Here is a 27390-nt window from a genome sequence, read left to right on the forward strand (position 1 = left end):
CTTGGAGCGTTTCCTGAACGAGACAGGCTGCTGTGTGGTGGGGGCACGGAGCGGATGCAGACCTTTTGCAAACATCTTTATTAATCTTGTATAAAAATAAGGTCCATGGAGAGTCCCGGATGGGGGGAGGGGCGAGGTTGCACTTTATAAGTTACCGGCCAGGCTCCCGCTGAGGCTAAGGACAGTATGGCTATTGGGGGGAGAAGGGCGCTGCAAGCAGCCTTTGGGGGGAGGGGCCGGCGATACCGACCCCTGTAGCAAGATGAGAGTGCGCCTGCCCTTTTGGGTGAGCCCCTGGCTGGGGACAGCGACAGAAGGGCTGCCCGGCCCAGCCGAGCTGAGGACCACCTTCCTTGAGCCCCATCTTGCCCCGTCTCCCCCATCCCCAGAGTCCATCTGCGGAAACAGGGGCTACAGCGAGAGGTCCGAGGTGACCTGCAGGGGGGGTCCCGGGGGTCTCCGGCGAGCGCTGCGGCGGCCTGTGTCTGTGCGGATGTAGGGCTGGTTCCGCAGGTCTAGCAGAGAGGAGACAGACGCGTTTACCCTTCAGGAGTCTGACTGGGCACAGGCCTTACCCTCCTAGGGACCCAGGTTGTATACATGTGGGAAGGGGCCTGTTTATGTTTACCAGACCCCCTCAAACACATCCCAGCTGCAGGTCCCAGAAGAGTGCAGGGCCCCCAGGGCTATGAGGCTGTCGGAGATACCTGAGAGCTAGAGGGGGATCTCCTCGCCCAGGCTGGCCTCACAGAGGAGCCTGGATGTCCGCTTGCCAGTGCGGGCCGTGAAGGGCACCGTCTTGAGCACTGAGGGGGAGGAGGGGGGAGTGGGGAGAGAAAGGAAAAAGAAAAAAGACAGAAAAAAGTAACAAAGAGGCCGTGAGGCAGCCAGACCCTCAAGGTGGGAGGTGGATGGAGGACAGCATAGAAGGACAGACGGAGGACGAGACAGGCCTGGCCAAGCCCTCACCTGTGATGATATCTTCAATGGCTCCATCCCGGTCACTCTCATAGATGAGCGGCTCCTTCTGCTGCTTCCGTTTCAGCTCCGAGATGAGGTCCATCTGTGGCCTCCGAACCTTGGGTGGGGACTGGGGGGAGCGGGAGGGGATGTAGCTCCAGTTCCAGGATCCCCTCCCCCCGACACCACCACACCCTGTTTGGTGCCCTCCTGCCCCCAGCAAGCCCCCACTTGCTGGACAGAAGGAACTCATTCCCATCCCAGGCTACTCACAGGGTCCATCGGTAAAAATGAGGGTGTGGGGGGGCACAGAGCGGATGCTCCCTCACGGTCTTAGGGATGAGGACCCTCAGCATCCCTGCATCCCAGGGCCACGCTCAGGGGCAGCTGCCTACCTTGAGTGTTGGGGATTCCCCTTTGCCTGGCGTGTCGGCGCCTGCCTCCTGCGCAGCCGCTTCTTTCTTCCACTGTTCCACCTCCTGCTCAGCTTTCTGAGGGGCCAAGGTTGGTCTCCATGAGCTGAGGTCTCCCTCACCCATCCCGCCCCCCAACAGAAGCAGCCCCCGCCCCTCCCACTGCCCACCCGGAAAGGGTGCAGTGGGCCCAGCTTGCCTGCCAGAAACTCATACCTTGTAGGCCTTGACGAAGCGGCTAAAGAGGGTAAAGAACATGGAGGGGGACGTGGTCTTGGGGTTTTCACCGAAGTATTCCACCACAGAGTCGTAGGCCTCCTGCAGACACAGCCTGTCAGCCCCATCGGTGTGGACCCCTCGAAGCCTGACCACGGCTCCGTACCATTCCCCTCCCCTCCCCCAATAAAACACCTGCGACTTCAACTCTGCTCCTCCTGGCAGGTGGCCCCTCACTCCTACTCCATCCCCCAAGGTGTCCACTCCCGTCCAAGCCTTGGCTACTCGACCCCCACCTAGGTAGCCCTGCTTACCCCCTGCCCACCCTCCCATCTCCGGGGCCTGGCCAGCCCCAGCCCACCTGAGCGGTCTTGCTGTCCGCCAGCAGCTTATCCATGGTGGGTGAGTTGGCCCTCAGGAACTCCTTGAGCACCGCGCAGTCATCCTGCCGCACAAACTCCCGCTGGGTCAACTCCAGGCCTCGCTGCAGGGAGCGCACGTCCCCGAGGATGCTGTCCAGGGACACTGGGGGATGGGGCAGTAGAGAAGCAGGGAGTCAGGCAGCATCCCTGTCCAATGGCATCCTGTGATCGCCTTGTTTTCTCTCAACCCATATCCATCTCCAGGGCTGAGCCGCTCCCCCAACCCAAGGAAGGGGGGATGCCCACCCATACCTGAGCCCGCCTTGTCCAGGAAGTGCAGGTCACTGTGGAAGCCTGTGAGCTGTGGATACTTCTCAGCAATGACCTTCACCAGGTAGTGCAGCAGGGTCTGCTTTCGGTCCGTCGACTTCATCTCCAGCAGCTGCAATGGCCTGTTGTAAGCCACAGGCCACCAGCCCTCCCCCCTCTCCCAGTCCAGGGGACCCCCTCCTCTCGCCCCTCACCGCATCCAGGCTCTGGAGCCGGAAGCCATAGGCTGCTCCACGCTTGCTGCTGTTCATGTAGTTGCCGAAGGCCAGGACAATCTAGGAGAGACGAGGCGCCCGGCAGGGTAATGAGCTGAGGAGGCCCTGCCAGAGCGCATCCACTGCACAGGGAAAGGCGGCAAAGAGCAAGCCCCACACTCAGCCCAGTCCTGCATGGACCCTCAGGTCCATGGTACATGGACATGCACGTGGACACGTTTGACACCTGTGCACGGCTAACACCATGGCACACCCAATTTGGCCCTCTGTTATTCCTACCCAAAACTGGGCTGCCAACCTCTCCTCCTAAGCTGTGGAGTCGCCACCTTTCTAACTGCCATTTCTACTGCTTCCCTGGACTCCACGGAGCAGATGTGGGTTCTGCTAATCCCCCAGTAACCCCAGGCAGGGTCTGAGGTGTGATGCTGTATGGGGGGGGGGGGGGCAAAAGTAGGTTTACAGTTGTATCCACTTTTGAATACAATGATTAATAAATAGCCCTAGTCGGCTTGGCTCAGTGGATAGAGCGTCAGCCTGCGGACTGAAGGGTCCCAGGTTCGATTCCGGCCAGGGGCACATGCCTGGGTTGTGGGCTCAATCCCCAGTCGGGGGAGTGCAGGAGGCAGCCTATCAATGATTCTCATCATTGATGTTTCTATCTCTCTTTCCTTCGCCCTTCCTCTCTGAAATCAATAAAGAAATATATTTTTTTAAATAATAATACAAGAATAGCCCAGCTGGTGTGGCTCAGTGGTTGAGCGTCAACCTATGAACCAGGAAGTCATGGTTCGATTCCTGCACATGCTCAAGTTGCAGGCTCCATCCCCAGTAGGAGGCGTGCATGAGGCAGATGATAAATGATTCTCTCTCATCATTGATGTTTCTATCCCTCCCTCTCCCTTCCTCTCTGAAATCAATAAAAACATATTTTAAGTATAAACTCTGGGAGTTTATTCTTTTGCCCCATCCTGTACATGGTCCTCACTCTCACCCTGAGCCTGTATGTGAGAGGTGGGAACATTGTATTTGTTGCAGCCTAGGTGTGCAGGGCAGGGCCTGAGTCTCCCTCTAATAAGACCTAGAACAGGCAAGGAGTCAAGGGTGGACCCTACCTCCCAGGCCCTTGCCCCGGCATCTTACCTCCAGGATCTGGCGGAGTTTGTCAGACGACTTAATGGACATTGAGGCTGCGATGATGGCGTTCAGTTGCTGGGGATGGGATGGAGAGGCAAGGTAAATTGGGGCTAGGTGGGGGCAAGCCCACAGGAGGCTCAAGTACTCCCAAATGTCCTCTTGGAGCCCAGGCTTGGGGAGGCCCTCACCCCATCCTCAACCCAGGCCACACCCACACCACTCTGCCTGCCCCGCCCACACCGGCATGAGCAGCTGGACAGTATCCGGGAAGTTGCCCATGAAGGTTAGCGCGGCCATGCGCTCTGGCAGGCGCGGGATGCGGCTGAAGCGCAGCATGAACTGGTCCTCCTCTGACAGCTCCTCCATCGGCCGCTGATCCCGCTCGAAGCGGGCGATGAGGGTGCGCTCATACTCCGTGGGCAGGAAGCGGGTCAGCAGCTCCAGGAAGTCCAGGCTAAGGGCCTGGAGGTCGTACCTGGAGGCAGAGGAGTAGGCATTGCTCCATACCCACCAGTTCTTGAGAGCAGGACTATCCCCTCCCCTTCCTTGATTGAATAAATGAACTTCAGTATTTGCTATTTGCCAACAGCTTCAGGGAACAAGAGGTAGAAGTCAAGGGAAGTTGGCAGCTGGAAAGCCTGGGGTCCCCGTCATACATCAGTGGCAGATGTCCAGCTGTAAATGCCTGAGCCTGAGTGCCCATAGCTGGGCAAGGAGGTGGGGAGAGGGTAGTGGGGGGAATGGGAGCATCTCAATCAGGGCATGAACTCACAGTATGGCCTCAGTTTCTCGATCTGAACATGGGAACAAGGTCCCCCCCCTACTGCCTGACTAGGGTTGATATGAAGCTTGGTGGGCCCTATCCCATAGTTGGGGTTCTTTTACTAGGATCTGCCTAAGCACTGGCCTGGGAGAAGGGCTGGGATGCCCACAGCCCAGGGCAGAGGCACTCACGTCTCGATGGCCTGGCAGATGCGGTCCGCCCCCAGGTTGCCCTTGCGCAGGGTGATGGCCAGGTTCTTGGCCCGGTTGGCCTCAATGAGTGTGGCCTTGCTGGGGGCCTTCTGGGCTGCTTTACCCTTGAGAGCATTGAGGTCCAGGCTGGGACCTTGGGACTTAGTCTTGAACTGCTCCTCAAAGTCACTCATGTCCAGTTCCTGAGGACACAGGGAGAGGAGGTGGGCTGGGTGGGCTGGGGTCTAGAACATTCCTGACTGAGCACCGTGCTCATTGCTGGAGCCACCTATCCAGCCCCGGCCTGGCCACTGGCAGAGAAAGAAACAAGCCAGTAATTCAACTTGACCAGGGGCCCTGATGGGGGATACAGGGGAAGCTCGGGGAGCACTGAGGAGAAGGAGGGGGAGCAGTACCCAACCCGGGGGACCCAGACTCCAAGAAGTTATAGATGAAGGAAGAGCTGAATTGGCCAAGGGGAAAGGAAGGGCATTCCAGGCACAAGGAACAGCTTGAGCCATGGCCTGGAGGCCGGAGAACACAAGCCTTTTGAAAAACTGAAAGTGGACCTGGCCGGCATGGCTCAGTGGTTGAGCGTCGACCTATGAACCAGGAGGTTGCAGGTTCGATTCCCAATCAGGACACATGCCCGGGTTGTGGTTGTGAGCTTGATCTCCAGTAGGGGGCGTGCAGGAGGCAGCCTAGTAATGATTCTCTCTCATCATCGATGCTTCCATCTCTCTCACCCTCTCCCTTCCTCTCTGAAATCAATAAAAATATATTAAAAAAAAAAAAAAACACTGAAAGTGGGATTGGAAGGACTGAAGCCCTGGTTGTTTGTGGGAAGGTGGTGGAGAGGGGTCTCAAAAGGGGGGAGAGAGGCCAGACGCCTCCAGGAGTGTAAGGATACACTGCCTACTGGAGCCACTAATCCAGTTTGGCTGAACGCCCATCCCTGGGCCTCCATGTCCGCGTCGGTGAAATGGGGTGGAGATGACCACTCCTGGTGCCCAGCATGACCCAGGCAAGTCCCTTCCTTCTCTGGTGCCCACACCGGCAGCAAGCGAGGCCTCACTCACCTGCAGCACCTTCTCATCATTGAGCTCCGTGAAGACAGTACCCGTGATCTGGCTGGGCTTCAGGGCTACCCAGTTTAGGAGGGGCATTCTGAACTTGGTCTGGATGGGTTTCTTGGCCTTCACTCCTGGGACAGGGAGGGAAGGGTGAGTACTGGGGGCCATAGAGGGTGGGGTGGCCAGAGGGAACCAGGGTTCAGCGAGGCCTGACCGGGCAGCAGGAGGTAGGTAGCAGGAGAGGTGCTTGGAGGACACTGAGGCCAAGGCCCTCCCCCCCTCCAGCTGCCCCCAGCCCGGGGTGGCCCACTTACCGGGGCCCATCTCTGGGCCAGGCTCTCCAAGGGCATCAGAGAGACCTCCGGGGGGCGGTGGGGGGGGCGGAGGCACCAGTCCACCTGGGCCAGGAGGCGGCGGCGGCGGCGGCGGCGGCGGGGGCGGTAGGACTCCGGGCAGCGGGGGAGGCGGCGGCGGGGACTCCGCGCTGCCGGGGAGGGGCGGGGCCAGCGGGGGCTCCACGAGCGGGGCGTCCTGCTGGGAGGGGAGGCCGGGCAGCGGGGGCGGTGGGGGCGGGGCTGCTGCTCCGGGAACCGGCTCTGCAGACGGTGGGAGAGAGGACCGAGAGTCAGGAAGGGGAGAGGAAGGTGCCTCCGTCTCCGCTCCAGGGGTCTGGTCTCCGCCTCCCCGCCGTACGCATGCGCACCCGTCCCCGGTCCCACCCACCCGCATCTGCCGGAGCTGCACCCACGACCCAAACCTACCTCTCCCCGCTCTTCCGGCAGGTGTCCTGAGACTCCCTCTCCAGGCCCGGGTCCCCCCACCCTACCGCGCCCAGCCTGGAGGTCCTGCGCACCTGGGCTGGGGGAGCCGGCGGGCACTCCCAGAGTCGGGGCATCACCGCCGCCTGGAGTTGCCACAGCGACTGGGAGGATCTCGATGGAGACAGCATCCCCGGGGCCCCGCAGGATACGGATCAGCCCCTTCTCCTCCAGCTCCTCCACCTTCAGCTCTAGAGCCGAGGGCCTTGCCGAGGCGGGGGCGGGCACTTTCTCCGGCTCCGGCGGCCGCCTGGGGACGCCCGCGGCGGCGGGGTCGCTGAAGCGCTCCTGCAAGCCCCAGGGGCGGGGTCAGTGCCCGCCAGCGGGCCTGCCACGGAGCCCCGTCCTCTCACCGGGGAGAGGGAGGTACAAAGTCTAGAAGCCCCGCTGGTCTGTTCTTGGGGACCCAGACTCCCCCCTGGCCCGGCCCAGGGCCCCGACCTCACCCGCATGGTCTCCAGCTCCTTCCGGGCCTGGCTTAGCTGCTTCTCCAGCTCCGCGATCTTAGCCATGGATTCGTTCTCCGCGTCCCGAAGCCGCTCTGTCAGCTGTGGCAGTGGCACATGGTGAGTCCCCACCCGCTGCCAGGCACTGGCACCCCCGGCGAGGGGGCGGCACCAGGCATGGCAGTCTGGAGAGCTGGGGGCGGCTTCCTGCCGCACAGCCCAAGGTGTCGGGTGGGCTGAGCCTGGCACCTGACCCCAGTGGGTGAGGCACTGAGGGCGCTAACGTTCTCCCGGAAGGGGAATCCGAGGCCCCACTAATGGGGGAGGTAGGTGAAGAGGAAACAGCTGGGAGGGGCCTTGGGCTGGACGGTCCCCCCAAGTCAGGGCCTGGGGTCTAGGCGCTGGGAGAGGAGGGGGCCTGTCGTCCCCAGAGGCCCCGCACAGGGTAGGAGCCCCATGAACACGCACTGAGAAAGACCCCGGAGGATTTAGGATGCAGGTTCAGGTAAAACTCAGGAGCCAGGCAGCCGTGCCCAGTTCACTCCTAGAACCGTGTGAAGCCCGGTGCCTGATGCCGGTGCGGGGACCTGCGGGCCGACCAGGTTCCGGGCCAAGGTCAGGAGCGGCTCTCACCAGGGTCACCTGCTCCTGCAGCTCCTCCATGTGCTCCAGCACAGCGTTCTTGGTCTCGGTGTCCTCCAGCAGCACGCCCACATCAAACACGTTGTCCAGGTACGCCTGGATCTGCACCTGCAGCTTGTCGCTCTCTGTGAGCCGAAGCCTCTGTCTCCCAGAGGGAAGGGTGGGTGAGGCCTGGTGTGAGGGGTCTCTCCAATACCCCCATCACCACCAGAGCCCAAAGGAAGGGGCCGGGGCCCTAGCCTGCTTTTTTCCCTTTATTCTTTTGATTTTTTTTCTTTTAAAGATAGAAAGAGAGAGGGATAGAGATAGAAACATCAATAAGAGAGAAACATCATTGAGCAGCTGCCTCCTGCACGCCCACCACCGGGGATCGAGCCTACAGCCCCGGCATGTGCCCTGACCGGGAATCAAACTGGTGACCTCTTGGTTCATGGGTCGATGCTCAACCACTGAGCCACACTGGCCGGGCTCCTTTATTCTTTACTGAGATTTAATTCGCTATTTTAAACTGAACAGCTCAGTAGTTCTTAGTATAGTCACAAGGTTGTGCAACCATTATTGCTATCTCATTCCAGGACCCTGTCCCCATTAGCAGCCACTCCCCATTCTCTTCTCCCCCAGCCCCCGCCAACCACCAATCCACTTTCTATCTCTATGGACTTACCTATTCTGGACATTTTCTATAAAAGAATCATACAGCCCTGACCGGTTTGGCTCAGTGGATAGAGCGTCGGCCTGCGGACTGAAGGGTCCCAGGTTCGATTCCGGTCAAGGGCATGTACCTTGGTTGCGGGCACATCCCCAGTAGGGGGTGTGCAGGAGGCAGCTGATCGATGTTTCTAACTCTCTATCCCTCTCCCTTCCTCTCTGTAAAAAATCAATAAAATGTATTTTTTTAAAAAAAGAATCATACACTATGTGGTGTTTTGTGTCTGACTTCTTTCACTTATAACGTCTTCGAGGCTCTGTGTTGTAGCATGATCAGTATTTCATTCCTTTTGTGGCTGAATAATAGCCCCTTGTGTAGAAATAGCACCCTAGCCTGCTGCTAGTCACGGCTTAATCAATCCAGTCCCCAAGGCCCTCCCCCAGGGAGCCTCCCAAGGAATCCGAGAAGAAAGCTGCAGCTTCTCTGCTCAGGCCAGGACGCACCAAGCCCCCTGTGCCCCTTCCCCAGGAAAAGGAGCTGCCAGGACCTGGGCCCAGCCAGTGTGCGCCAGCTCTCACTTCGGCCCAGTATCTCTGCCCTCCCCATTATGTGCTCCCGGGGCCAGACCCAGGGCCACCACAGCCTGTTCTAGTGCCCGGCTCCGTGGATCGGGTGTCTATTATGTGGCAGACACCATCCTATTGAGAGTCATTATTATCGCTAAGATTCTCCCATTTTACAGATGGGAAAACTGAGACTCAGAGAGAAGAGACCTAGCCAAGGTCCCACTGAGAGCCAGGATTTGAACCCAGGCCTGCCTGACCCCAACACCCATGCTGCCAACCACTGAGCCATACTCCGGGCAAACAGTTAAGTCCGGGGGAGCGTGCAGGGCTCACCTCCAAGTACAGGTCCAGGCCCAGGTGGGTAAACTCATATTGCAGGAAGACTCGGAAGTTCATGTTCTCCACTGAGTGCACCACGATGTTGATGAATTGCATGCAGGCCACCTGGGGGGTGGGGGGAGACATGAGCAGGTCTGTGATCCTCTGGGTGAGGGGTTCTCAGTGCCTTCTGCCCCCCCCATTTACCCCCCAAGTCTGCCTCCTTCATTTCTCACTCCACTAACCCAGCTCTGTCCCTACCCATATTTCTCCCCATGTCCCCTCCCTCCAGCCTCCCCCTCTCTAACCTAACCCCCCCCCCCCATCAATCCTCATACTTTGCAGGGGCAGATACCCAGGCCCCTGGCTACACCTTGCACCTGAGAGTGGCCGCGCCCACGCTGGGCTCCTGAGCTCACCATGAAGTCGATGTTGCTGTCTTCATGCCGGAAATACTCCATCAGCTTTTCAAAGCGGTGCTGCTCCCCACACACCTGGGTGGGGACAACGGCTGTCACTGAGGCCCCAAGGCTACACCTCCTAAGCCATCTTCCAGCTGCTACCCTTGCCCCCCCCCCCCACCAGCTCCTCTCAAGTTAACTCTAAGTCAGGCCAGGATACTCTTCTGCTCAAAACCTCCGCTCCCCCTCGGTCCCTCATAAGCCTCCCCCTCACTCACTGCCCTCGGGCCACACTGGCATCCTGTCCTGGCACATCCCCACCTCAGGGCATTTGCCCTTGCTGATCCATCTGTCTGGTGTGCCCTTACTTGAGACAGCCGCCACGCCAGGTCCCTCACTTCCCTCTCAGCTCTGATCAAATCCCACCTGCTCACTGAGGCCTCCCTGACCACCTGCAACCAGCTCCCCCAACTCTTACAGCATCCCTCACTTTTTCCCCATAGCACTTATTTTCTAACACACTATGTAATTTGCTTATTTATCATGTTGTTTATTATCTGCCTTTCCCTGCCGTATTTCTCTTGTTCACTGACTGATCACTAATATATCTCGAGTGCCCACTCTGTGTCTGACACATAGTAGGTGCTCAATAAATATTCCTTAAAGGTATGAATGCCATGTGCTGACTTCTGCATCATGTTCCCAAGCATTCCCTTCTCATGAGCCAGTGAACCAGAGTCAGCAACTCTGAGATGTATATGGATCAAGTCCAATTTGGATATGGCAAGGCTGAGGGTCAGAGGGTCAGCAGATGCTCATAGTTGTCCCTGTCACCCCAGGCAGTGCCCCTACGTGACTCTACAACTCCTCTTCAGAGCTTCCCCATCCCAGATTGTCCCACCCTGTGTTCCCCAAATGTCCACCTCACAGCCCCAACTTCCCCCAGCAGAGGCCACAACTGCCAGCAGGGCTCTCAGCAACACTAGAGGACAGTACACCTTTGGGGGGGGCCTCCAGTACCTCCTTGAAGTTGTCAAAGGCTGCAAGGATGATGTCGTGTCCTCCCCGCACCAGGCACACAGCCGCCAGCAGCTCCAGCACCAGAGCCTTGGTCCTGGGGAGAGAGGTCAGGTTGTCCCTTAAGAACAGCAGGCCCATCTCAAAGGCGGATAGGGGCCTGGCTCATGGCAGACAGGGAAGCTGAGGAGTGGGGTGGAATGAGCCTGAGCAGTAGTCCTGGGAATGGGGGGGGGGGGGACAAAGTAGACAAGGGTTAAGTAGCAGGAGAATCTAGAGAGAGAAAGGCTAGGGGCCTGGACCTCACCTGGGGTTCTTGTTGTTGAGGCTCAGAGCAATCTCATTGACACAGGCTGGGTGGCTCATGACGAGGCTGAAGCCAGACTGGGGAGAGAGGAGAGGTCAGCTCCTCCAGGCAGACCCCCAGGACTGCCAGCACTTCTGGGATCGCCAGGGCCATACCACTGCCCTTGAGCTTGGGAAGTTCTTTGTAGCTACCCACAGCCTCTTCTGAGGCAGCCAAAGCCTGGTCCCTCTTTTCCAATACCTTTGTCTGCTCAAAAGTCAGTGTCAGGACTCAGCACCTTGGACAGTGAGTCCTCAAAGGCCGGCTGAGGGAGGGAGGACCGGCTTCACTTAACACTCCTCCCAATGAAATAACCCAGAGCTGCTCTCCCCATGGGTCTGGTGACCAGCCTTTCTTGGTGGGTATGCCTAAGTCCCCAGGTGAGACAGACTCATGCCCAGGGTACTCGAGGGGACCTGACCAGGAAGGGGCAGAAGATGGTCAACCTCAAGAGCCTGAGCCAACAGCCCAGATCCCCAGGTCCTCCAGTGGAGGACAGGGTGGGGGCACAGCCGGCCCCAGCACCTCAGCAGCTTAGGAAGCCCCTGACAAGAACTGGCCTGGCTGACCAACCTGGTAGTTCATGATGGCACGCAAGCACATAATGCAGACGTGGACGTCATCCTTCTGGCTGACGATGCGGGAGTTCCGCAGGGTCTTCCTGCTGTGGGCTGGGGTCAGCCTGGGTGGGGTGGGGAGGAGGCAGCAGGGGTCAGAGTCCCAAACCCAGCTTCCCGGCCAAACCCCCAACACTACGAGGGGGGCACATCTACCCAACCAAAGAGGGTGGCTGAGGACTGGAAGTTCCCCTCAGTCCCTAGGCCTGGGGCCTGACATGCTGGGGAGGATGTGGAGGGGGGCGGTCAGGAAAACAAAGACCCTTAACAGCAACTTGGCATTAAGAAGGGCTGCTGTGACCCAGCCAGTGTGACTCAGTGGTTGAGCATCAACCTAGAAACCAGGAGGTCAAGGTTCGATTCCCGGTCGGGGCACATGCCCGTGTTGTGGGCTTGATCCCCGGTTGGGGGCTGTGCAGGAGGCAGCTGATCAATGATTCTCTCTCATCATTGATGTTTCTATCTCTCTCCCTCCCGCTTCCTCTCTGAAATCAATAGAAACATATTTTGAAGAAGAAGAAGAAGAAAAGAAGGGTTACTAGGCTGTGGAGATGGAGAGCCTATGAGAGAAGACAAAGCTTGGAAACCGCCATGGAAATGCTCTCCACCAGGGGGCGCTTCGGGCCACATGGGCGTATCTTCCATACGAAGAGGCGGCCTCTGAATTCAGAGTGCCTTGTTTCAAATCCCAGTTCACCACTTTCTGTGCAAGTTACTTAGTCTCCCCGTGCCTCAGTTTCCTCGTTTGTAAAACAGGAATGATAATAATAGCACCTCTCTGATGGGGCTGTTGGGACTATGAAATGAGCTCAGAACAGTGCCTGGCACATAGTAGATGCTATATGAGATGCTTAGTAACTCTTTGCTAAAAAAACGTGATTTTTTTCGTTGTTGCAGATCTTGCCAATTGTGACCTCCACATCAGTTCTTCTTGACAGTTCTATCACGTATCCAACAACACTGGGAGGCTCCACCTTACCCTTCTGTCTGCCCCCATTACCCTTCTCTCATCGTTGCAAAACTACGCCTCTTGCTCATGCTGTTCCTTCTGCCTGAAATGCCTTTCCCTGCCCCCATCACTGCCGGTAAAGCCCATGTCATCGTAAGACACAGTTCCAGTACCACCTCTTCTGGGAAGCCTTCCTGATGCCCCCGTGGCTGCCTCCCTCCTCAGAGCTCACAGTCACACCTCCATGACAGCCTGTCACACATTGTCCCCTACCAGACCAAGGACTCCCGAGGGCAGGGTAATCTGTCTCCTGAGCACCATGACTGATACACAGTAAATGCCAAAAAATATTTGTTCAATGAATGAATGAATGAATGAATGAATGAGCATGTTGTGAGCTTTTGGGTCTTAACATGAAGTCAGTCCTCTTCCTACCCAAAGTAGGGAGAGAGGAAGGTGGGCATCCACATGAGGCTCCAGGGCCACCTTCTTCCCTCCCCCCACCTCCCAGCAGGATGCCCTAAGTTAGGGTGGGGTGACCTATCTACAGCAGCTGAACCCCAAGGGCATCAGTTAAACACCTCACCCCACCCACCACCACCCGGGAGACCACCAGGCATGCACCTGCCCGCAGGCAGCTACATACCGGGGAGAAGGGGGGCACCTGGAGGCCGCATGGAAGAAAACAGGGCGTTAGATGGATACAAGAGGGGTCCCATTCACCCAGAAACCGCCTCCTTATTCCAGACCCACCCAGATGCCCATCCCTGCCCCGAGCTCTGTTTGAGGCCCTTACTCTGATCCCAATGCCAGGCTACCCCTCCCACCGCCCCTGATGTCCCAGAGTGAGGCTGGCTGTATGCAGAGATCTAGGGGTGAATTCTCCTTTCTCCCCATCACCCCGCCATGGGGCCCACGTACTTGACGGTCAGGTGGCGACTCCTGGGCTGTGGCGCCGAGGATGCGGGTGGGCCCTTGCTGAGGTCTTCCACGGACTGCTCCAGGGGCTTGCTCTTCTCCGAGCTTGGGGCCCCATTGTCCGTGCTCTCCATGTCATACCTGAGGGTCAGAGTGGGTTTGGAGGCCCACACTGCAGGGGAACTTAAGAGAGGAGTGCGGGGGGGGGGGGGGGCGGGGATTGAGGGAGAGACCGTCCTGCAGGAGAGACTAGTGGGCAGGAGGAGGCTGTGTTCTTGGCACTGTGTTGGGTTCAGTAGGGGGAGAGGGAACAGTGGAACAGAAGAGGAAGACACCAGGTCCCAGCTGGGCTCCCCAAGATACATCCCGCCCTATCCATGGCAGGCCTTCAGGAAGAGGCATTGCTCAAGGCCAAGTGCAGGTTCCAGGGCAGGCTAGGGCTGCACCATGTGGAAGTGACCAGCGGAGCGGCAAGGTACAGAAAAGCGTGGGCCAACACTCAGGAGCAGCATGAGGGCAAGGGCAGGGCTTACGTGACAGAGCACTGGGCGAAGGCCAGGTAATCGAGGAGCACATCCAGGCCACGGTTCTCCTCGTTGAGGAACTCCTGCACCCACCTGCGGAAACGGGGCTCCTTAAGGGCCGGCAGGAAGAAGGTCCTGCCCAGGGTGGGCACGCAGAACAGGCCCGGGCCCCTGGGGCGCACTTTCCCCAGGGCTGCTCGGGGGCTCAGGCAGGACCCACGGCCCGGCCATGCCTCGAGGGGCGGGCAGAGTGTGGGTAGAAGAGGAGGCAGAGAAGCTGTCCCGGACACCTACCCCGGAGGTGGCCCACAGGGAGAGGAGGGGTAGGAGGGGATTCAGCAAGGGAAGCCCCGGGGGCTGCCTGGAGGCAGAGCTCCTCCAGGCCCTCCCGAGGGAGAGCTGAGCCCTGGCTCACCCAATGTGGTTTGTCCTCAGGGAGATCTCCAGCTCCCGCAGCACCTGAGTGGACTCCTGCACTCGCCTCTTAAACTGGGGGCCAAGAACAGGGGAGTCTAGTGGGTGGAGCCCTGCCTCCCACAGGCCCACCAAGCCCTGCAGGAGCAGCCAGCCCTTCCCCATAACTGGCCTTTCACGTTCAGCCTCCCCCACCACCTCCTCACACCTGCCCAGCAGAATAAGCATTCTCAGGCTACACATACTCCCCCATGCACAGACTCGCAGGGTGCACACACAGACCTCCATGCACAGACATACAGCACACACACCCCCAGGATAGAGGGCACACACACATTCAAACATGAATACCCCAGGTACACACACACACATGCACATCCAGACACAAATATAAGGTACCTACACATGGGGTACACACACACACACCCTGTACATGGACTCAAAGGTACACACAGCCCGGCTGGTGTGGCTCAGTGGTTGAGCGTTGACCTATGAACCAGGAGGTCACGGTTCGATTCCCGGTCAGGGCACATGCCTGGGTTGCAGGCTCCATCCCCGGTGGGGGGTGTGCAGGAGGCAGCCGATCAATGATCTCTCATCATTGATGTTTCTATCTCTCTCTCCCTCTCCCTTCCTCTCTGGAATCAATAAAAATATATTTTTTTTAAAAAAGGTACACACATATCCATATGTGAATACAAAAGTTCACACATGCACATCCATGCACAGACACATGGGGCACACACGCCTATACAAGTACACACAGGCGTGCAGTGTAAGCACACACAGGATATGCAGAGGAACCTGTGCAAGTGCCTGCCCAGGACACTCAGTCCCTGTGAACACACACTCACACATGCACCCACACAACCACAGGAAAGTTTATACACAGTTATTCCAGCTGCCCCGAGCTTGGAAGTGCAGGGGAAAAGGAACAGAGAAAAGGGGGGAGACATGTACCCCCAGGTTGGACATCCAATCCGATGCTACCTTTCGGCTGACCCCACCAGTTTCCAGGTAGCTCTTCAGCTTCTGGATATAGGCTGTGGGGGGGTTCTTGACTTGAAACCGCTCCTGGGGAGATGGAATGGGGTGTACAGGAACCAGCCAGGGCAAATGACCAGCCTTTGTCCCAGCATCCCATTCTCAGCTTTGACCCCAGGTTCCTGTGAAATACCAAAGGCCTCACCAAACCATCAGCCAGGCCACTTCCAAAGACCGGGGCCTGGGCCTAGCCTTTCCTTCCCACTGTGGCCCTAGCACAGCCTCGGGGTGGAGTATGGAGGGGTCGGTCCTGCCATACACCCCACCTGGGAGGAGGGGACTCAGACCCCCCCAGTTGGGGGCACCCTCCCAACCCCGCCGCCCTGGCCCACACCCAGTTCACAGCTGGGCGTGCTGGGAAGAGAAACACTCTGGAGGGACCTTAGGAAAGGGCCCAGGTCCTCCGCCGGCTGAGGGCCCCTCCCCCAGGACACTACCCCAGCTGTCCAGTCCCCTGGGATGTTGGGTACCTGTGTGTGCTCATCTCCTGTGCTCCTGACTCCCCCGCCCCACCCAGCGCTCCATAGCCACTCGCACAAAGAGGTGGTGGCATATCAAAGGCCTCCTGCCGGAGGCGCTCCCATCCTTCCCACCCCAGGCCCTTCACATCTGCCCAGCCCCCCACCTTCCACCTCTCCCAGGCCTTTGAGCCCCAACCTGAGATGCCAGGCCCAGTGGCAGGGACCCCCCACTACACTCTCAAAGCCTCTGGTGGTAGCTCTCCACCCCTCCCCAAGGCCTAGCCCTTGCCCCACCCCCATCCCCAGACTCCTGCCCTGCCAGCTCCTCCCATCCATTAGCAGCAGCAGAAGGCCTAGCCCTGGCTCCCTGGGGAGGCTCCTGCTCCCCTCTCCCCACCCTCAGCCTCCAGGCCACAGGCCGGCCTCCCTGTTCACTAAAATCTCTGCAGCAACGAGACCCCGCCCTGTGGCCGCAGTGGGAGGGGTCCTCCTGCTACCATGGACAGCAGCCTGGAAGCTGGAAGTGCCAGGGCTGCCAGGGAGCCTGGAAGGTGGCAGCCCAGGCTCCCGACGGCCCAGAACCAGGCAGGGGCTCCGGTCCCTGCTCCACCACTTAGTAACCGCTGGGCTTTGGGGAGCTGCGTGGTGGACGGCAGCTCCTCTGGACCCACGGTAAAAGGAGGACAGGGACCCTGCCCACTTCCCCTGGGGTCAGACCAAGATGTCCAACCCAGGGGGAGTCCCTTGCTTTCCCCGACCAGAGCTGGAGGGTGGACAGAGGCTGCTCCAGGAAGCTGAGCAGGATGGTGACACAGCCCCAGCTGCACTGGCCAGCTCTCCAGAGGACAGACCCAGCCCTGCTCATGACTCATGGGTCTCCGGGGAGGCCCATGTCCAAGAGAGGGAGACTCCGGAGTCCTGCAGAAGCCGCCAGCACCCCAGCTCCTCCCCACGTGCTACACTGGCCTCTGGGCAGGGTCTTGGCCCTTTGGGCAGCATGGCAGGGCCTCCTCTCCAGCCAGCCCCAGCCTGGCCAGGGCAGGGCATCCAGTGGCAGAAGCGTCCTGGTACCCACCTGGTCACAGATGAGCTCCCACTTCTTCTCGTTGTCATACTGGCTCAGCAGCTGGACCTTGTCCGGGGGCAAGTTCATGCAGTTCTGGGAGGGGGAGGACAAGACACAGACCCTGAGCCTGGGGCCCAGCAGGAAGGGAGGGAGCATGGGCATTTTCAGGGAACCCACTAGGGACCAGCTCCCTAGAGGTCTGTCATACACATGAATCCCCGTCACCCTCACCCCGGGAGAGAAGTAACATTAGCCAATGAGGAAACTGAGGCACAGAGGGGGAACGCCCTGCCCTAGGCCCAACAGCTAGAAAGGGACATTGAGATCTGAATAGGAGTCTGCCTGACCCAGGGCCTGAGCTCTGTCGCCCCACAACAACTCCCTGGCACACCTGGCATGCAGGCAGGAGTGTAGGTTCTCAGCCTAACTTCCTGGGACCTCAAACACCTCTGGGCTCATCTTCCCATCTATACTAATACAAGGGTAATATGCTAATTAGACCAGACATCTTCCAGACGTCCTTCCAGACAAAGCCATGGTGGCAGGAGCCGAGGCAGAGGCGGTTAGGGGTGATCAGGCCGGCAGGGGAGGGCAGTTAGGGGCGATCAGGCAGGCAAGCAGTTAGGAGCCAGTGGTCCTGGATTGCGAGAGGGATGTCTGACTGCCGGTTTAGGCCCAATCGGATCCCAGATTGGAGAGGGTGCAGGCCGGGCTGAGGGACACCCCTAACCCCCCCCCCACCCCATGCACAAATTTCGTACACCGGGCCTCTAGTGTGCAATAAGAAGGTATCATCCCTTCTCCACTGGGGTGAGAAGCTAACAGGAGAGCCATCTACAGCCAGGCTCAAGTGTGGCCACACACCACTAGACACCACATGCCCAACCCAGGACACCAATGTCTCACAAATGCCAGAAAAAACTTTTTTGTTGATCCTCACCCGAGCATATTTTTCCATTGGTTTTTAGAGAGAGTGGAAGGGAGGGGGAGAGACAGAGAGATAGAAACATCAATGTGAGAGAGACACATCGATTGGTTGCCTCCCACACGTGCCCCAACCAGGGCCGGGGATCAAGCCTGCAACCAAGGTACATGCCCTTGACCCTTGACCAGAATCAAACCCGGGACCTTTCAGTCCAAGGGCCAACACTCTATCCACTGAGCCGAATCTGCTAGGGCCATGGTCGGCAAACCGCAGCTCGCGAGCCACATACGGCTCTTTGGCCCCTTGAGTGTGGCTCTTCCACAAAATACCACGGCCTGGGCGAGTCTATTTTGAAGAAGTGGCGTTAGAAGAAGTTTAAGTTTAAAAAATTTGGCTCTCAGAAGAAATTTCAATCGTTGTACTGTTGATATTTGGCTCTGTTGACTAATGAGTTTGCCGACCACTGGGCTAGGACAACACCAAAAACATCTTGCAATGAATTTTTGCAGACAGCAGCCTTCTTCCCCATCCCTCTCCAGCCCCTCCCACCTCTCTCACTTCTGGAAGGAAGGGGATGGAGACAGGCTGAGGGAGCTGAGGTCAGAAGGTCAGGGAGTTCCAAGCAGGTGCCTCATGGCTCTGGGGGTGGGAGGGGGGATTCCAGGGGAAGGTCACCCAGCCACAGGTCCTGGGGAGCGCAGGCGGCAGGCTAGGTGTGTGGTACCCGTGGCCCGGCTGGGACTCCCCTCGGGAGCTAAGGAAACCTCAGCAGTGCTCTGCCTGGGTCCGCCCCAGCAAGGATGTCCTGGGTGTGGTGTCCCTGTCAAGCCCCTCCCCCACAGGGCAGCACAGGGTCCTGCTGGGGCTGTGGAGTCAGCGGGTGTTGCCAGCACTCAGGGCTCCTGGATCCCCGAGACTTAGCATGTCTTCCTAAGAGACCCAGAAGACGATGCCAGTTCACCCCAATGCAGTGAACCTCAGGTTTACGGAGCGTCTGCCGTGTGTCAGACCCCAAGAAGCAGTTCTTGCTCTCCCGGGGCTCCAAGTCTCCTCGGGCGATATGAGAGGGAGCCTCTGTCCCCAGCTCACATCGTCGCCCTGACAGGAGGCCATAGCTGGAGCTGAGAGGGGGCCCCACCCACCGAGGCCCCACAGCCAGCTTCCTCTCTGGGGTGCTGGGCCTAGTGCTAGGGCTCGGCCCAGACTTCATCCCCAAAATCACTGCCCTCGGTCAGCCCCAGACCACAGGAAGCTGCGCCCTCAGCCCCCATTGCCTCAGCTTTCTGTCTGGGCCCCGAGGAGGTGAAAGGTGAAACTGCCCTCCCACCAGCCCCCCAGCCGGCGGGGCATGGGGGTGCGTCATTCCTCGCCCCACTTGTGAAAGTGAGCCCCGACTGAGGAAACTGCTGCTGTCTCATCCGCCACCTCCTCCAACCCAACCCTGACCACAGCCAGAGCAGTCCTGGCCTTGGGGAGGGTCCTACTGGGCCAGGGAGGCCTCCCTGCTCCTGCTCTCTCTCTCTCTCTCTCTCTCTCTCTCTCTCTCTCTCTCTCTCTCTCTCATCCATCCCCACCCCACAGAGATCCAGGGCGGGGCAGGGCTAAAGTGATGGGGCAAGGCTAAGGGGAAGGAAGAAGCAGTGAGAGAGGACAGGCAATAACAAGGAAACCAGAGCAGCGGCCAGAACCAGAGAGGAGGGCAGCGCGGTGAGGGGCAGCTGAGCCTTAGAGGAGAGAGCCACTTCCCAACATGGGTCTTCCCGGGCCCTCAACAACCTGGGACCTGTTTGTGCCTGGAATGGTCCCCGCGGCTTTGCCTGAAAGCTTACCGAGCTGGCCATGCTCTGAGCCCTGCACGCAGATGCCCGCCGTCCACTCTCACAGCATCACTGGCACCATGATCAGCCCGCCTTACAGGTGCAAGCACAGACTGGGACCGGGCCCAGTTACGAAGCCAGTAAGAGGGGAGCTGGGTGGGCTTGGAGCCCAGAGCTAACTCTGCCCCAGCGCCCCGGCCCGTCCCCCAGGACAGCACCAGGGTTATTAGTGGGGAGGGGGAGGCCTCTGCTGGAGCTGGCACCCCTGTCCTGACCCACAGCCTCCGCCCCTTCCCCACCTGGCCCCCCTCAGGCCCGCAGGCCCGCATGCCAGCCTGCCAGACGGGCTAAATTTAGGCTCCGAGATCAGAAATAGCTCTGACAGCGCTGAGCACTAATTAGCAGCTGTTCCTTGGCTGTGCCCACCGAGGAGATGGGCACCCTGGGGAGCGGGAGAGGGGCCGGTGGATGCCATTCACTCTGAGCGGGGTGAGGCCACCCTGAAAAATGAGAACAGACCCCCAGACCCAGGGCCCTCAGCCAGGAGGCAGCACGATGGGGCTGAGCCCTGGGAGACGCACAGGAGTCTGGCTGACAGCTCAAATGGACCGGGAAAGGACAGGGACACCCAGCGGTGGGTGGCTTGCCTCCTGGGGCGGGGGCAGCTCTGGGCCCACCAGCCCTATCACTTCTTTGCTCCTTGAGCCTCAACTTCCTCCTCCATAAAATGGGCACGCTTGCCTGGCCGGTGTGGCTCAGTGGTTGAGCATCGACCTAGGAACCAGGAGGTCACGGTTTGATTCCCAGTCAGGGAGCCCTATGCATCCCCAGTGCGGGGCATGCAGGAGGCAGCCGATCAATGATTCTCTCTCATCATTGATGTGTCTATCTCTCTCTCCCTCTCCCTGCCTCTCTGAAATCAATAAAAATATATATTTTTAAAAATAAACAAATAGTAAAAGAATGAAATGGGCACACTTCCCTCCTGCCTCGCAGACCCACAGAGCCCCTGGGAACACCCGCGCGAAGGTGTGCACTGTGTGGCAATAATACCCTTCGGTGATGCACCACCATGAAGAGGCACTTCAGACTGGGGGGTGGGGAAGTGGGTCTGTGATCCCAAGGTGAGGGATGGTGTGGCGAGCAGAAGTTAGTGAAAACATCCGGATAAAACAAACCTGTCGCCAAGGCTTGGCCAAAAATGACCTGACCCTTCAGCACCCCTCCCCTGCTCCCTTTATGCTTTGGGTCAGAGGGAGAAGGAGATAGGACTCAACTCCTGGGGTACAGCCAAGAAAAGGAGCTGATTTCCCAATGTTTCCTCTTTTCTATTAGAATGTGTGGAGATCAGCCTGGCCGGCATGGCTCAGTGATGGAGCATTGACCTATGAACTAGGAGGTCACGGTTCGATTCCTGGTCAGGGCACATGCCCGGGTGGTGGGCTCGATCCCCAGTGTGGGGTGTGCAGGAGGCAGCCAATCCATGATTCTCTCTCATCATTGATGCTTCTGTCTCTCTCTCTCTCTCTCCCCTCCTTGCCTTTCTGAAATCTATAAAAATATATTTTTTTAAAAAATGTGTGGAGATCAGTCTCCTCCTTCCCTACTCCCACCTCTCTGAGTGCCAGAGGTTCCTCCAGCCTTGCTCAGCCAGGACCAGTCCCTTGCAGGTCTTCACTGCGCCCCCCCCCCCCACCCCAAGTGCTGACGTCAGGAGGCGTCCCTGGAGACTGAGGGGCTCCAGCTACATCTGGACACAGCCACACCCTCCAGTTTCACTTTCATTTGAGCTGAGACTGATTCCAACCCACCTGCCCACCCTCTCCCCTGAGGCCCGCCCTTGGAGCCCCAGGATGCCCTTGAGCTTGGGCACCAACCCCAGTCTCAGGCCAGCCCTGCAGGGGTTCCACAGCCTAATGAGCCTAGAAGTAGCCCTGTCCCCCAGCCCCCACTTCTCCATCTATCGCCCCCACCCATCTCTATCTGGCCTCAACCTTGGTTTTAGAGCTCTCAGCATATCTTCAAAAACAATCAATTTTATCCACTAAAAAAAAAAAATCCAACATATAGATTTTCTGGGGCCCTTAGGGCAAGCAATGCAGGCTTATAGGAGAGGGTTGTGGGGTAGCCCAAGCCAAGGATCAAGTACTGAGAACCCCAGAAAGTTAAGAGTTTCTCCCATCAGGGTTCAAGGATTCCCACAGCAGGGACAAGGACAAGCAGTGTGGGAGCCAGGGAAGCAGGCACTGCCCATAAAGCCAAGTTGGTAGGAGAATAACAACAATAATAATAAATAATCCCAGCCTGGCTGGTGTGGCTCAGTGGTTGAGTGCAGATGTCTGAATCAAGAGGTCACAGTTCAATTCCCGGTCAGGGCACGAGCCTGGGATCCGGGCTCGATCCCCAGTAGAAGGCATGCAGGAGGTAGCTGATCAGTGATTCTCTCTCATCATTGATGTTTCTCTCTCTCTCTCCCTCTCCCTTCCTCCCTGAAATCAATGAAAATTATATTTAAATAATAATAATAATAAATACTCCCAAAACATTCTGTGTGAGGTTCCATTCTAAATGCTTTAACTCATTTAACCCTCAACAACAAGCCTACGAGATGGATACTACTTCAATCCCCATTTCACAAATGAGAAACTGAGGCACGGAGAGATTACATCGCTTGCCCAAGGAGACCTGGCTGGCAAGCGGGTGAGACGATCCCGTTTCCTCTAAAGAAGGAGCACTGAGGGCTATGAAACATGTGGGTCCTGGCCCCCCGGGGTCTCCTGCAGACAGCCTGGCCCAGTCTCCCGTCTGAGGAACCAGGAACAGCCAGCCCCACTTCCTGCCACCCAGCACCCTACGCTTCCTGTTGTTGCCCACACCGAGCTCTTACTCACTGGGGAACCCCCCCACCACCAGCGCACCCTCTCTCAGAGGGAAGTGGAGGCCTCCCTACCCCCCTCCACATGTGCACACAGTTAACCAGCTACCGTTAGCACCACCGCTGCCCCACCCTCCGAGAGAGGTGGGCCCTCCCTCTCGTGGTTTCCGGCCGCCAGGCAGTTTTCAGCGTAGGCCCTACTGTTGCCAACCTGCATGATGGCAGGGAGGGCCGCCTGGCCCGTGACGGCTAAAGACGGCAACCTTGGTTGGTCTTGGTAATGGGGGTGGGGGCAGGGGAGAGGCATAAGTGGGCTCTTCCACCTAGAAGGGCTCCAAGATGGAGAGGACCGGGCGGACCCCACCGTCATCCCCTGCCTCACAGTGCAGAGTGTCTACTGAGCACTTGCTCGGTGTCAGGCACTGTGCTACACCCTCTATTTAATCCCCTCAACTCTATTTACTTTTTTATATTTTAATTGATTTTTGAGAGAGAGAGGAAGGGAGAAGGATAGAGAGATAGAAACATCAATGAGAGAAACATCATCAAGCAGCTGCCTCCTGCACGCCCCCCACTGGGGGATCAAGCCCACAACCCGGGCATGTGCCCTGACTAGGAATTGACCTCTTGGTTCATGGGTCGAGGCTCAACCTCTGAGCCACACAGGGCGGGTCCCTCAACTCTGTTTAATCCCTCCAACAGTCCTAGAAGGTCGGCATGTACCATTACTATCCTCTTTTTACACGTGAGGAAAACTGAAGCTCAGAGGGGCTAGATAACTTGCTCAAGGTCACAAAGAGGCAAAGACAAAATTCAACACCCAAGCTTCGTGACCCCAAAGCCCGGGAATCTACTCCGCCGATCCCATGAGTAACCCCTGCCCCTCTCAGAGGCAGGAGGCCCAAGCCACCTTCCGGGGCTCCACGTTTCTGGGGAAAATGCAGAGGTGGCCCTCAGAGCAGCCCCACCTGCTCCTGCCCATCTCACCCAGCTCTCTGCCAACTGGCCCCAGATGTCACTGTGAATCACGCCCACCGCATCCCTGGGTGCCAGGGTCAGCATGTGCCCGCCCTGCCTGCTGGGAATGTCAACCCACAGCCTCTGCCCAGCCCAGCATCTGACCACATGGCCACCGCTCCACTGGGATCCTCTGTGTGAGACACCCCCGAGATGGGGGGCACAGGGCCTGAGCCACCCCACAGCTACGTGCCCCCATACTTCATCTGCCCCGCCCCAGGGAAGGAGCTGGTCAAGGAGACAGCGCCTCCCTGACAGGCCCGCAGAATGGAGATACCACCTCTGCTCTTTACACCAGCCCCAGCAGGGGTGGGGTCCAGCTGAAAGCAGGATCCCAGCACCCACACCCTGCTTGGGGCTGTCCTGACCGCTCCACACAGCCTAGCCAAGTGCCCACGACCCTGGGCACAGGCTAAGGGCACTCCCGGGTAGCTAGGCCCCATCAGGCAAATTCTTCTCCACGTGGTCCAGCCTCCTTCTGGATGCCAGCATCACTCTCAGCCTCAAACACAACATCCCAGTCACCTTCCCCGGATCCTGTTGCCCTAAGATTGCAGGCTCCTCCCTGCCCAGATCAGGGTGCCCTATGCCTGACCCTAAGCATGGCACTTCTGGCAGGCCTGGAAAGAGTGTCTTGCCATCCCAAACCCTAACCCTGGCAGGGGGAGGCCTGAGGGGGTGGAAGACACCCAGCCGTGGGCATGGCACAGGAGGGGCGAGAGTGCAGAGCCTGGCGGGCTGGCTGCCCACCATTGCAGCAGGCCCATGTCGCCGGGCAGCTTCGCTCCCCCACTGTTGCTAAGGCAGCAGGCGGAAATCCTGGCTCAACCTGCCCTTTCTCCGCACCCCCATTTTAAGCAGGGGCACCCCTCTCTCGTACGGCCTTCTTGGAAAAGGAGGCCCACCACCCACCCTTGCATGGGAGAAAGGCTGCCCGGGGGGAAAGGAAGAGCAAGCTCCCCCGTCTCCTTTTTGGCTGCGGGCCATGGTGGGGGCACCACCCCTCACCTACAAGATGGGTCCCACAGCCAGGAGCCCAGGAGTGGTTTGGGGTTTCGGGATCCTGCTCCCTACCAAGAATGAAAGGGCGGAGCTTAAATGAAAGAAAGAGGTTCCCTGGGGCCAAGTGACTGGATCCCAAGGGGCGGGCTGTGTTTCTCCCATCAAGACTGGGGGTCCCTGGCGGCGGGGGGGGGGGGGGGGGGGTGGCCCATCACACTAAGCCGTCTTAGATTCTTCTCTTGGACAGTCACGAAGGGCAGGACTCAGCTCTGGCCGAGGAGGCCGTGCTCCGATGAAGGCATGCCCTACAGTCCCCATTGCCAAGCCCGTGGGTTTAGCCAAAGCCTTAGTCCTGAGCAGCCTCAGGCAGGGACCGAGGCTGCCACCCCAGGCTGGCGCTCAGGCCCCTGCTGGTGGGGAGCGGGAAGAGCCAAGTTCTTGGCCAAGTCACCTTGGGCTGAGTGCATTCGGTCTATACAGGATGAGGGACAGGCCGATCTGTCCCCAGGAAGACGAGGTGTAAACAAACACACGGGGGCTCCCGGGGGCCGGGGTGGTGCTGCCCTAGATTTCTACCCAGCCACCACCCTTCTCCCCACCAGGACACCCTTTTCAGGCCCATCTTGGGGCCTCCACCCTCCACACCCTGGTACTTAGGGACTGACTCCCAATGGCATGTAGTGTCAGACTCAGCCAATCTGAGCAAAGGCCAAAACGCCAGCAGAGCAATCAAGTCTACACATGCATCAGAGCCTCAACCACTTGACTTCTGGACTTCCACGGGTCTGAATTATTCACATGGCTCCTCCTCCTTCGCGCAGGTCACAGAGAAGGAATTGGGGCCTGGACCTCTCCCTGAGAGCCGGTCCAATCCTCAGCCACAGACACACATTCGGGGGGCTGGGGAGTGTGTGGGGGGGGGGAGACCTGGGTTCCCCAGTCAAGCTGGCAGCGGTCCAGGGATCCACCAGCAACTCAGGCTCCCCAGATGGCCCCAGACACTGTCTCTCTTCATTCTCCCCCCTCCCCATCTGCTCAGCTCAGCTCAGCTCAGCTCTGCCAGGCTATGGGTTTGGGGAAGGAGGAACAGGTGTAGGGATGGGGTAATCAGGGCCTAGCCTGGTGTGAGGTGTCCCTCGGCGTCCCTCCCTGTCCCATAATCAAGCAAGATGCTTCTCAAGGATAGGCCAGACCCCACCCTTTGGCTCCTCCAAACCCTCCTAGCCTTCCTCCTGGGAGGGGGCAGCAGCCAAGATTTCCAGGAACTGTTAGGAGGGGCCGTGCAGAGGATCTGGCAAGTGCGGCCTAAGAGCCAGGGGAAGGGAAATGATGTCAGGGAGGCAGAGGGGAGAAGCACTGCTCAGCTGCCTGCGCCGCCCTGGGCCCCCCACCCCCCTCAGACCTGCAGCGCCCGGCTGCTCAGACTGGGGAGAGGCAGGGCCTTATGCGCCTGTCACCCAGTGTCCAGCAAGGGAGCTGACCACCAGCACTTAGAGAAGGGAGCCGGGGAGCCTGGGGCAGGGCTGAGGTGGGGAAAGGGAAGTGAGAACGAGTGACCCTTTCTCCTTACTTCTGCCTCCCGCCAGGTCTTAGGGAGCCCCCACCCACCAAACACATCCTGGCTGCCTCCAGGCTCAGCCTGAGCTGACGGCTCCCTCCCCAGTGGCCACGTCCCCACATCCCCAATCCCCGGGGAGCAGGTGACTGGCAGTGTGGGTGCCTCCAGACGTTTGCTCCACACCAAGCCAGAGTGAGCCACTCTTCCTGACGCCATCCTTCCCCACTGTAATCCCTGCAGTGGGGAAGGGGTGCCCAGGATAAGGACCCGGCAGCCTCTCCCGGATACGGGGGGTGAGGGACACAGACATCCCCTCTGCGCCATCTGAGGACCAGCTGCCAGCAGCCCAGGCACCAACAAATGGGGACCCAACACCTCAGCTGGGTCTCCAGCCCCCCAGGAGGTTAAATGTCACCCCTCCCATCTTTGACCCTGAGACACAGCGGATGCTCCAGACCCGTGCCTGGCGTCTGGGCCTGTGTGCGGTGGCGAAGGGGGCGTCCCGCGAACCCCTCTCCGGGCTCCACTCCCAACTTGCTCACGGGACATTTTTGCTTAAACCTTTAGATCCAAAGAGCACTGGGGGATGGGGTGGGTGTCTCGGGGAGGGAGACGGGGTGACTGAGGAAGAAAGTTTTGGGGGGAGAGTGCTAAGTTACTGGAAGAAGCCACTGTCGGTCCCACCCCGTGCAGGGCAGCCCCTGGGCTGGGGATCTCCAAGCGGTACCTGAGCCCCCGGGGGCGGGGACGCGTGCCGAGCTCCTGCAGCCCCCACCCCCACCCCCCACCCCCACACACACACACACCCCGCCCGCGCCCGGTGCGTGGCAGGTCACACTCACCAGGACGCGGTTAAACCTTTCCTCCAGCTCTCCTGCCGCGGGCATCGGCTGCTTGGGTGCCGCGGGCTGCTTGGGTGACGGCGCGGCCAGGCCCGCGGGCTGCTCCGCGCTGCCGGCCGCGTTGCCCATGGTGGTCCCCACCCAGCCGGCCAGGCGCCTCCAGCCTCGGAAATCCAGCTTTCCGGGGGGGGGGGGCGGCGGGGGACGAGGCTCCCGGCCTGGGGGACGAGGTGAGCAGCAGCTGGCGGCGGTCGCGGGGGGCTCGGCGACGCGGGAGCTCGGCTCAGCGGCGCGCAGGGGCCCGGGCGCGGCGTCCCATCGCGGCGGCCCCGTCCGAGGCGCAGGGCGGCTAGCTGCGGGGTGGGGGGAGGAAGTCAGGCTGCAGGCCGCCGGGGCCAGAGGGCTGGGCCGGGGGCAGGAAGCTGCGGCGCGGGCTCCCCCCTCGGCGAGTCTCTAACTTCTGCTATCGCTCCCCGTGCGCGCAAACCGCGTTCCGCCGCC

At 59.2% G+C, this 27390-nt stretch overlaps 1 protein-coding gene across 4 annotated transcripts; it reads right to left on the bottom strand.

Annotated features, from left to right (window-relative positions):
- FMNL1 (formin like 1) lies at positions 1-27233 on the bottom strand. Of its 4 annotated transcripts, none has more exons than XM_079797153.1 (26): positions 26890-27233; positions 16863-16946; positions 15243-15356; positions 14284-14357; positions 13878-13961; positions 13348-13485; positions 11434-11542; positions 10822-10898; positions 10518-10611; positions 9516-9590; positions 9112-9222; positions 7555-7704; positions 6922-7023; positions 6556-6763; positions 5972-6316; positions 5664-5788; positions 4585-4787; positions 3871-4105; positions 3637-3705; positions 2476-2556; positions 2264-2393; positions 1951-2114; positions 1590-1691; positions 1356-1451; positions 970-1090; positions 1-515 (listed from the first exon to the last, which is right to left on the bottom strand). In XM_079797153.1, exons 1-26 carry the CDS (start codon positions 27016-27018, stop codon positions 412-414), a joined length of 3324 nt encoding a protein of 1107 aa, XP_079653279.1. In that variant the 5' UTR covers positions 27019-27233; the 3' UTR covers positions 1-411. The 4 variants fall into 4 exon arrangements, with proteins under 4 accessions (XP_079653279.1, XP_079653277.1, XP_079653280.1 ...); XM_079797151.1 differs by having other exon boundaries at positions 2-515; positions 5972-6253; positions 6511-6763; XM_079797154.1 differs by lacking the exon at positions 1-515 and adding an exon at positions 623-806.
- Positions 27234-27390: the final 157 nt, after the last annotated feature.

This window comes from Cnephaeus nilssonii (assembly GCF_951640355.1).
Source record: "Cnephaeus nilssonii genome assembly, chromosome: 19".
Classification (NCBI taxonomy): Eukaryota; Metazoa; Chordata; class Mammalia; order Chiroptera; family Vespertilionidae; genus Cnephaeus; species Cnephaeus nilssonii.

Excerpts from the sequence above, each read along its gene's own strand:
- FMNL1 (XM_079797153.1), bottom strand. The coding sequence starts at position 27,018 with ATGGGCAACGCGGCCGGCAGCGCGGAGCAGCCCGCGGGCCTGGCCGCG. Across the intron at positions 10,899-11,433 it reads GTGCCATCATGAACTACCAG|TCTGGCTTCAGCCTCGTCAT; the intron begins GTTGGTCAGCCA and ends CTCTCTCCCCAG. Across the intron at positions 4,788-5,663 it reads ATGATGAGAAGGTGCTGCAG|GAACTGGACATGAGTGACTT; the intron begins GTGAGTGAGGCC and ends CTGTGTCCTCAG.